The sequence below is a fragment of the Vigna radiata genome, chromosome 7 (genome assembly GCF_000741045.1).
Source record: "Vigna radiata var. radiata cultivar VC1973A chromosome 7, Vradiata_ver6, whole genome shotgun sequence".
In the NCBI taxonomy this organism is placed as follows: Eukaryota; Viridiplantae; Streptophyta; class Magnoliopsida; order Fabales; family Fabaceae; genus Vigna; species Vigna radiata.
Window position 1 is genome coordinate 19,852,942 of NC_028357.1, and position 10,434 is coordinate 19,863,375.

General features: G+C 35.4%; 2 protein-coding genes across 2 annotated transcripts; both read right to left on the reverse strand.

The window, feature by feature from the left end:
• Positions 1–3,731: 3,731 nt before the first annotated feature.
• On the reverse strand, positions 3,732–4,085 carry LOC106766159. The gene has a single exon (XM_014650912.1). The coding sequence runs from the start codon at positions 4,083–4,085 to the stop codon at positions 3,732–3,734; it is 354 nt and encodes a 117-aa protein (XP_014506398.1).
• A 5,307-nt stretch (positions 4,086–9,392) lies between these two features.
• On the reverse strand, positions 9,393–10,169 carry LOC106766160. The gene is made up of 2 exons (XM_014650913.1): positions 10,140–10,169; positions 9,393–10,028 (listed from the first exon to the last, which is right to left on the reverse strand). The coding sequence occupies exons 1-2, from the start codon at positions 10,167–10,169 to the stop codon at positions 9,393–9,395; spliced, it is 666 nt and encodes a 221-aa protein (XP_014506399.1).
• Between the last annotated feature and the right edge of the window lie 265 nt (positions 10,170–10,434).

Below are 10,434 nucleotides of genomic sequence, written 5' to 3' on the forward strand. Positions count from 1 at the left end.
AAACTTTTTCTTATTCTTTTAAAATTAAACGAAATTTATTTTAAAAGTTTAGGCACAGGTGCGACCATTCTGTCGGCCTTGCGCTGAAAACTTTTCCTTCTTCTTTTAAAAAACCAACGAAATGTATTTTAAAAGTTTAAGCACAGGTGCGACCATTCTGTCGGCCTTGCACTGAAAACTTTTCCTTCTTCTTTTAAAAACCAAAAAAATTTCATTTTAAAAGATTAAGCACAGGTACGACCATTCTGTCGGCCTTGCGCTGAAAACTTTTTTCTTCTTCTTTTAAAAATCGACAAAATTTCGTTTTAAAGGTTTAAGCAAAGGTGCGACCATTCTGTCGGCCTTGTGCTGAAACCTTTCCCCTTTTTACAAAGACATCAAAACACCAAAACATCCTTTTTCAAACAAACAAACAATCTCTCGCTAGATCTACGTAACCTTGATTTCTCACTTTGAGAATACGTAGGAGCAAGGTCAATCCTTGTCGGGCACAAAAAATAAAAAAATATATTTTGTTTCTTTAGAGTTTTATTTTTTGGGATAGTTAAACATTTTTCAAACCACATCTTTATTCGCGTATTTTAATTAAAGGTACTGCCTTCGGGCAGGCGTTCTAGGGTGTTAATACCTTCCCTACACGGAACCGACTCCCGAACCCAATCTTTGGTTTTCGTGGACCGTGCTTTATCCTTTTATGGTTTTTCCGTAGTTTTCCAGAATAAACTATGGTGGCGACTCTAAAACACTTTTCAAAACCTGTTTTCTTTTTTGGATCGTCGTCCCGTCGCAAAATTGGTTGCGATAGGGGTCATCCCAATTGTTGTAAAACATTTTTTTTTATTTTCTATTTTTCATTTTTTGTCTAGGTTTTTTTTTAAAAAAAAACTTGTAATTATTTGGTTATTTGAACAATTTTTGGGTAGCATCTGCTGAGGGATGCTAATTTTTTGTATCCACTGAGGGATACCAGGAAGGTACACCAAGTGACGGATGTTGGAAGGATTTGCACTTACTGATAAGTGCTAAACAGGTTTGGGTCAGGCTCGCGACGTTAAACAAGCGCTACTAGGAGGCAACCTAGATTCTCTCTCTTACCTTTGCATTTAAATTCTTAGAATAGGTTGAATTTTATTTTTAGTGTGTATGCTTGGCTTGAATACTTTTTATGAAGATGTTTGACTGAATTATTTGCATGATGAGCCTATTTGATGTGGATGATAATTGATTTACAATGCATGATGATGTTCTGTGAAACAGATGGGTGATGACTTATGATTGTGGTTATGATGCTAGGTAGGATGTATGAATGAATATTGGGTGAGAAAGCATGTTGTGTGAGGTATTGAGCTCCAGAGTTTTCATTGTTGTATGTATTGTTCACAGGAAAGCATGAATGNTATTGNCTTAATCTGGATGANTGATTGAATTGCATGNGAATGTCATATGATCAAGNCCATTTTTGAGAACCCTTCTCTAGCCAAATTTTCACCCAAAATGTTTGAAAATATTATACCCTTTTTGAACCTTAACCTTAAACAGGATGTGAACCCTTATCTTGATATTCTTTACCTTGAGTTGGGATGAGCTTAATTGTATGTGATGAAAAGGTGCAAGTTTGGGGTTACATGGGGGAAATTGAAAAGAAAAATTGAACAACATTGAGCTCAAAAGTTATGAGAAAAAATACACGAGAAAAAGAAAAGAAAAGAAGAAAAAACATGAAGATGAGCTCAATGCAAAAGAAAAGGAAAAAAGTTGGGAATAAGTGAGATTGGTGAGGAAGAGAGTTGTTCTTAAATGTTGAATACCATGGTAGCTCTCTTAACTCAAGGATTTTGCATTCCAGAAAAACCAATTCTTCTTGTTAGCCCAGCCTCAATACAAGCCTTGGAAAAGTCCTTGTGATGGCATTTGCATGTGAAGATTTTGATCGTTTGAGATAAATGGCAATGTTGTTTCATGTGCCTTGTGAATAATAGAGAGTTGGAGTGATACCCTAAACACTTGAGTCATTGAGTGAAACACTAGCTTGGTGAGAATTGCTAAATTTCATGCTTACATCTTTACTTAGTGGATTGATCATTCATAAAGTGTAACATCTGTTGAGAAATATGTGAACTGAATTAAATTGAAAGCATGCATGCATCTTGATTTGATTTCACTAAAGGTCTGAAATTGAGTAGTTCTTGTCATGTATTTTAGGAGCGTTGAACCATTGGATGAATGAGTAGAAAGCCAAGCTTTGCTTTGTTTGCTGTTTTGTTTTGTTTGCTTGAGGACAAGCAAAGTTCTAAGTTTGGGGTTGTGATAACGGTTGAAAAACAATTATTTTCATTCGTCAATTTAGACCAAATTACACCCTTTAAGACTTAGAACGAGCTTAGAATCAAGTAAAACTCAACAAATGAGTCAGTCGAGAGTCAAAAGTTGTTTTTAGCGATATTATGCTTGTTTTGCACTGTTTTGCAGTGATTTTGATGAAAGTGAAGATTGGGGTTGAAGATGAAGGTCTTAGACTCAAGATAGAGGAAGGAAATTGAAGAAAAGAATAGTCAAGAAACTACCCAGTGGCAAAATTCACCGCTGGGCAGTCCAAGGCGAGGAGAAGACACCTGGCGTGGGCGCTGGGCAGATTTGCGATCAGAGGCAAACCGCCGGGTGGTGGCTCCCTGCCGCTGGGCGGTGGCGCAATTAGGGGCAAACCGTCGAGCGGCATAAGTGCGCCGTCGGGCGGTTGTCCGTTGGGCCTGGGCCTGTTTTCTATGACGCTCCTCAGCTATAAATAGCCCTGTTACGATTTCATTCTCATTCGTTTGACAGAAGAGGGCGGCCAGACCTAATTTTCACACTCTGGAGAGGATCTCTTGGATGCTTAAGCTCCTTTTCATCTTATCTAGGGTTTGATTTTCCATTCTTCCATTATTTTCATCTAGGTTCACCATGACAATGGTGAACTAAACCCTTTTGTTGTTGGGGGAAACAATGTAATCTTTTGAAACTCTCTTTTATTGAAACTCTTGTTTATTTATATGATTCTTCATATGCTTTGATTATCAATTGTTGGGTTCTCATCTGCGCTTAATGCTTTTGTCTTTTAACTCATTCGATAACCGTTGTTTGTCTTTATTGATACAGGAATGTACAGTAATGTCATGAACTGGTGAGAAATTCCTTGATTAAGCAATACCAACCTAGGGATAGGGGGTAGGACGATCAATTGTTTTTGCTTTTGTTCTTAATGCATTATTAATTGCTAGGGGAGGCTAGGGATAGCAAGCCGGTAATTAGTAATAGGCTCTTTTCGCCGAGGGATCGGGTTAAGGGTAGGCCAAGAAAGTTTGCATAACAATTAGATAATCAAGCACATTAAACAAGAGGAGTAGGTAAGAGAGAGCGAATTAGATGAAATTGTAAACCCCCAACAACTTCATTCATCCATAGTCTTTTTCGTCAATTGAATCAAACACATTGCATGTTTATTTTCTGTCTTTGCATCCACAACAATTAATTCTTTCTTTACAAGTCTTACGATTTTGATTCACATGAACGAGCCTTTCAAGTCTCTTGGGAAGAACGATATCGGGTATTGCACGATCTGGTACACTTGCCAGTGAGTCAACAGCTTGCAAGGAGGATACTTTCCCTTGCTGTTTGGTTGTTGGTTCTTTTTTTGTTTTTCCAACGGTCTTCATGTTTAGCAGGCAAGGCTTCCTAAACAAAGCCTTCTTCTCTCATACCCTTCGTTGTTCTTGTGCCTGCAAGGAATTTAGCAACTCTGCTAAGGTGATCTTAGAAAAATCCTTAGTGTTTTCTAAGGTGGTTATGATAGCTTCAAACCTTTCAGGTACCATAACCAGAATTTTTTCAACAATACGAGAGTCCTTAAATTCAGAACCAAGCAATCTTACTCTGTTTGTTATGTTCAAAAGCCTCTCTGAGTACTCTTTAATAGTTTCAGATTCTTTCATCTTCTGCAATTCAAAGTCTCTAATGAGATTCAACACCTTCATGCCTTTAATTCGATCATCTCCATCATATTCTTCTTTGAGATAATCCCATATGGCTTTGGCTGACTTTAGAGACATGATTCGAGTGAAAATGGTTGGTGAAACTGCAGCAAAAAAGGCACGCCTTTGCCTTAGCTTTTCTGGTTTTTTCGTCCTTGTGATTCTTGATTTGAACCATCGTTGGATTGCCAGGTAGAACAGGAATTTCATAATCCTCTTCAACTGCCTCCCATAGATCTAGAGCTTCTAGGTAGGCTTCCATTCGTTCTGCCCAAGTTTGATAATTTTCACCATTAAAGATTGATGGTGTTATTGTTGAAAGATGGGCATGCTTGTTTTTTTTATCAGACAATCAATTTTGTGTTCCAACTATGAGATCGATTTCTTTTCCCATAATTAACTGAGTAGATTTTTGTAAATGTTATAAATGCAAACAGTTGGAATGCACTACCTGTTGTGAAATGTGAACAGGGGAATCACGTGAAACACGATTTGGGATTTTAATTATATTAAAAGTAAAGTTTTTGTTGACTCGAAACATTTTCCAATATTAAATCATTGTGACAGAGTTTTTATTCCAAATAAAAAAAGAAATTTTTTATTCCAAACAAATCACTGTGATAGAGTTTTAAATCATTGTGACAAAGTAGTGACATCACCTTATCAAATTTTTTATTCCAAATAAAAGAAATTGTTTTACAAAACTTGCAATCAAAATGGTTTAATTTCATATTATAATCTAAAGTTACTTTGTTATTAGATAGTGTTAAAATCAGATTTTAGAACTAGTGCAATATTAAAATTAGTACAATTCAGTTTAAAAATAGTAATTCAGTCAAAATTAGTGCAGTTTACAATTCATTCAGTAGTTCAGTTCATTTTATATTGTAGTTTAGTACAATTTACAATTCAGTTAGTAGTTCAGTTCAGTTTAAATTGTAGTTTAGTACAATTTACAATTCAGTCAGTAGTTCAGTCCAGTTTATATTGTAGTTTTAGTACAATCTACAATTCAGTTAGTAGTTTAGTTCAGTTTATATTGTAGTTCAGTACAATTTAGTATAGTATAGTTCAATTCAGTTTGATAAACAAAAAAACAGTTTAGTTCAGTTTGTCTGAACTATTTTATAGTTCAGTTCAATTTAAACAAACTAGTTTTTAGCAATACAGTGCAGTGTAATTCCATTAGCCCATCCCTAGTTAAAGGTACCACTGGAAACTTATTTTTAAAAACTAACGCTTTAGTGTTCATTGACATAGCAGTGACTCAAGCAACATGACTGAAGATGAATCTATCACTCATGATAGAAACAACAAAGTAGAAAAGAGTCTTGAGTCCAATTTCAATCAAGGATAAAGAACAAATTGAAAGATTGAAGTAAAATATTTTAAGAACAAAACCAAATTAACAAAGGTTCAATGGTAACATTTGAATTACAATACTGCATAATTGTTCAATATGCTTCTAATAAAGATGCTTTATTTGGAAAGAAACCTAACAACATCCAGGCAGTAAATCAAATGTGTACATCATCAAATATATGTTGTGTAAATAAAAAGAATGTTTATACATTGTTATACATAGAAGAAAATTTCATATTCAAATGTTTCTTGAATTTAGATTTTTTTTTTGTTTAATTTCTCTATCAATAATATGCCGAAACGTGTTTTTTAAATTATAAGAAAAAAAATGTCTTGTTAAGAGAAAAATACGTCCGCATCTCCAAAGTGAAGGAAATGCCACTAACATGAAAGGATCCAAATCTGTTTGGGGACCTAATAAGACAGGGATTCATTTGTTTTGTGGGAGAATAGCCCAAGAAAATTGAAAAGATCATAGAGCTTTTGCAAAAAGATCCAAGGTGATATTGCTCTTATTTTATTTTTTGTTAATTCATAATAAATAGTTGTTTTAATTGCATTAGATGTGTTTGTAGTGCTGGATTTTAAAACTAAGACTATTTTTGTTTCCAATATACACTAGTGCAAAAACGCTGTTTAACGTCGTTTAATTTGGGTTTTCAATGTCACTTTCCCAACCGACGACTATACGGGTGATGTCTATGTGACGTCGGAATTCATCAAACTGACGTCTATATACACGTCAGTTAACGATATCCACCTACGTCTATATAGACGTCCGCTTATACTCAAACCGATGCCTATTTACTCTATATAGACGTCCACCTATTCCTAAACTAACGTCAACATGAATATATAGAGGTTGTAAATGACACTAATCGACGTCTATGTTCTTATAGACATCGGACCATGCACTAACCGACGTCTAACAAGGGCGTTGTGTTTTATTGCAGTTTTGATCCAGACTTTCGGTAACATTGTGTAACACTCTCCTCTCGCTAGTTTCCCCACAAAAAAAGCTTGTGTCTTTTGAATCTTCTATGACATTCAACCCAAAACCAAACCTGGGTCCATGACTACTTCCCATTATTCCCGCAAAGGAAAAAAATTACGGTGATACGAGAACTAGACAAGGACCCAAGTTCCATTTTGGGTCGGAAGCCATAGAAAACTCAAAAGATCGCCACTCTTCTTGTGAGGAAGCAAGCAAAGGGAGAATGTTACACTATGTTACCCAAAGAAAGGATCAAAATTGCACTAAAACACAACACAAAGAAAGCAAATGTTAATCAGTTGAACGACAAGATAATCGATAAAAAACTAAAGAAAGTTTAAACGGTAAAACATAAAAAAAAAAACCACGCACCTGGGATGCAAGAGAGAAAAAGGAGAGGACGAAGACAATAACATATTGAGAAACGACAATGCAATGCCGCAAGAGATAAAAAGTAGAGGTGCGCAAGCGAGTAAAAGAAGAGGAGAAGCAGAGAAAAAGGAGAAGAGATGAAGACAAGATAAAAAACTGAATGGTGTGAAGAGTATGCGGTCTATTTAAAATGAAATGGGGCGTCAGTGTTTCAGGGGATCCGACGTATATGAAGCTGAAAAGATTGACGTTTTGGTTTCCTGTCAGGGTAGTTCACGTCGGTGCCCCTCACAACCGACGTCTACAACCCTCGAATTTGGTGAAAATACAGGAACTTAGACGTCGATGACCCTCAGAACCGACGTCTACATTGAAGAATTTTTGTCTTCCCGCCTTCCAGACAGGCCTTAGATGTCGGCGTTTGACTACGTGACGTCTAATTGCTTGGGGAATTAGGTGAACAACATTAATTGTAGCCCAGTCGACGTCGCTTTTTCACAGGATCCGACATCTATTCGACGTCTAAAGCTGAACCGGTTGACGTTTGATTTACTGTCAATGACGTAGACGTCGGTGCCCTTTCTAGTCGACGTCTAAGCTCTTGGGAATTTGATGGGTAGCATTAATTGCAGCCTAGTAGACGTCGGTCCCCGTGAACACCGACGTCAATGGACTGTCTTATCACATACCTCAGGCAATTGGACGTCAGTTTGCGGCAGGTGCGACGTCTATGATGTCATAGACGTCGCCGGACATCGAAACTGACGTCTAGTTTTCCAATTTATTTACGATAATGCCACCGTGCAGTAATAGACGTCGGATTTTCACGGAACCGACGTCTAATGGGTGACGTTAAACAGCGTTTTTGCACTAGTGATAGCTTTTTATTATTCTGTAGATTAATTGTTTGTTCAACATTTATTTCTATGTTTTGCTACAGTTTAATTGATTATTTGGTGATTTGGTTGTTTTTTGTGCATACAAACATTTGTATGGCTTTCAGCCCAAATCAATTATGCACATAAATAATAGATTATTTTGTGAATAAGAGGTCTTACAAAGCTTACCACTTTAATAAATTATCTTGAATTTTAATCGATTAATGTTACTGTTACTGAACATTATAATTGATTACAATCGATTAATGTTATTGTCTAAAGTGCTCATATTCTCTTCTATAAATATTGTACAATAAAAAAGACAACATTATAATTATGTTTTGGTTGTTTTTTTCTCTCGTGAGTATTTTTCATCTTGTTCCACTCTTTACTACACTCTCATTCAATTTCTCTAAAATACGTTCTCTTCATCATACTGAAAGATGACAAAGATATCTGCATCAAAGAAGGTGTTTTACCTTTTGAAGTAAAAGAAGGGGAAATTATGGTTGATGCTGTTGTTTGGGAAAATATTGTTGAGTTGAAATGAGAAGGAGACTACTTCTAAATTTGAAAAGTTTCAACAAGATTAATGTTTATCATGACTGCGTAAGAGATCCATCTTCTCTCAAAGGTGCAATAATATTAGGCATTTCTAGATAGGTGGAATCAAGATGTGTGAAAAAGGCTTATGTTATTGATAAATTTTGGCTCCAAGGGGAAGCAATCACGTGTAGCTGTCAAACGATGCTCATATATGAATATAAATATGGGATTCAGCTGTACAGACCTACAATTATTTAAAAAATCAAGGTAAAAGCAACAAAAATAAAAGATCTTTGTGGAGTTGTTTTTGAAGATTCTGCAAGCAAAAGGGGAGATTGCACTACCTAAGATGGGAATGATCAAAAAGAATTGTTCAATGGTCTTTCAAGAATGAAGAACTAGTGTTTGGTTAGTAGGAGGAAATTGATCCAGTGGAGGCTAAGAATACTTCTTTCCAAGATGCAGAAGAAGAAAACCACAATTATAGCTTTGCAAAATTTATGATGTTCTTGCAAGCATCAAGAGAAAAATGAAGAGGATGAATGTTGACAGTACTAGCAAGTCTAATGAAGAAATTTTAAATAGCTCACTACTTGTTTGGTTGCATTCATTGCTTGATGAGTTGTTTCAAAGAAAATTATTAATGAAATGTTTTAACAAAAAAATTTATATGAAAACAAAGTAATTGCTTTAAATTGAAATGGTTTAAGCTACTATGTTTATTTTGCACTGAGTTTTCTTTTTGATAAAAGTAATTCGTTAGGTTTTTTTTTTCTCAGAATCTCAAATTACTTATTTTTCGTCTTAATTGAATATTTTTTTAAAATTGATATAATCAGAGTCCTGCCATTAAATTAAAGTAACACTGTTATGCACTGCCTTGTAATAGTTAGCGATGGAAAGGATGCTAGTGTGATAAATATATGAGTCACGATATAGGAAAGACATTCTAGTTTCATTGTTTTTGGTTCTAATAAGGTACAAATTTATGTAGTCTGGAACTACACATTTCTATAATTCTAATCAATCCACATAAGATACAAAAAAGAATATATTAAAAGAAACAATCCAATATATATGGATTATAATCATAATTGTCATGTGATAAATTTTGTTAATTAACTACCATCTTTCACACTTTCTCCAACTAGACATTTCACAATAGCATCATCACACTCTTTGTTATTCACATGATTCTTCTCTCTTCCTTCTTTGCATTCACAATCATCACCTTTATCTATCACACCCTATCTCCATGTTCTCTTGTGGGTCATCATCTTCTTTCCCTCTCTCCAAAGCTTCCTTGTATGACCCTTTTACGAGACTCTGCAATGCAATGTCATGAATCCCTTTATATTCACACTCTGATATTATAGGAGGAAAGTTTTCCAAATCCATGTACCCGTCATTATAACTCCTATCAACACCTATGGTTCTTGTGTTCCACCTTGAGATCACAAGGGTCAGTGCCCGATTCAGAAAGGGGAACTCATGGATTATTGTAGGAAACTTGTTCATTGCACCTTCAAATTTCTCGGGAAAGGACACTATCATTACCACAATTTCATCAACTTTATCGAACACACGTTTTGAATGGGGAAACAGTTTCTCTATAACTTTTTCAATTGCTAGAATGGCATCATCGATGAAGGAGAGAATTGTAAGCCAATAGATTTGCATGGCGTAGATAAGGGGCACGGCGAATTTGGCTAACTTCGTTACCCTTTTCAACGTTGAACCTAATGGTCCATTGATACGTTGGGTTTTTCCTATGACAATATCAACAATGACTAAGATGGAAAGTCCACAAGTGTGTAACGGACGGTGCCTTGAACTATTCATTCTTCCGGTTTCCTTAGCTTTAGGTTTCTGAAAATTGGCATATATAAAAGAAACATGAAAAAGACAACATAAAAAAGTAACACGTTACAGTATTATCATATCATACGTAGACTTCAAAGTTTTGATTTCGTTACATACCATGTAGCAGATCTCAATGCAATCAGACATATACGTTATGAATTGAATTGTGAACAAGAATGACGATTTTGGCATGTTAGAGGACAATTAATTTCAAACTAATAATGGTATTGATGCATGCGGATAATTAAACATCATTAATTTCGTCATAAAAAGAAAACTAATTTACATAAATCAAACAAAAAGATGGAAGAAACTGGAGCAGAATTTGCAAACTCACATGACAGAGGAAATTGGGGTGTGGCATATCCATGTTACAAGGATGTTACAATTAAGAGTCCAGGAATCTGCTGGT

Excerpts from the sequence above, each read along its gene's own strand:
- LOC106766159 (XM_014650912.1), bottom strand. The coding sequence starts at position 4,085 with ATGTCTCTAAAGTCAGCCAAAGCCATATGGGATTATCTCAAAGAAGAA.
- LOC106766160 (XM_014650913.1), bottom strand. The coding sequence starts at position 10,169 with ATGTCTGATTGCATTGAGATCTGCTACATG. Across the intron at positions 10,029-10,139 it reads GCATTGAGATCTGCTACATG|AAACCTAAAGCTAAGGAAAC; the intron begins GTATGTAACGAA and ends GCCAATTTTCAG.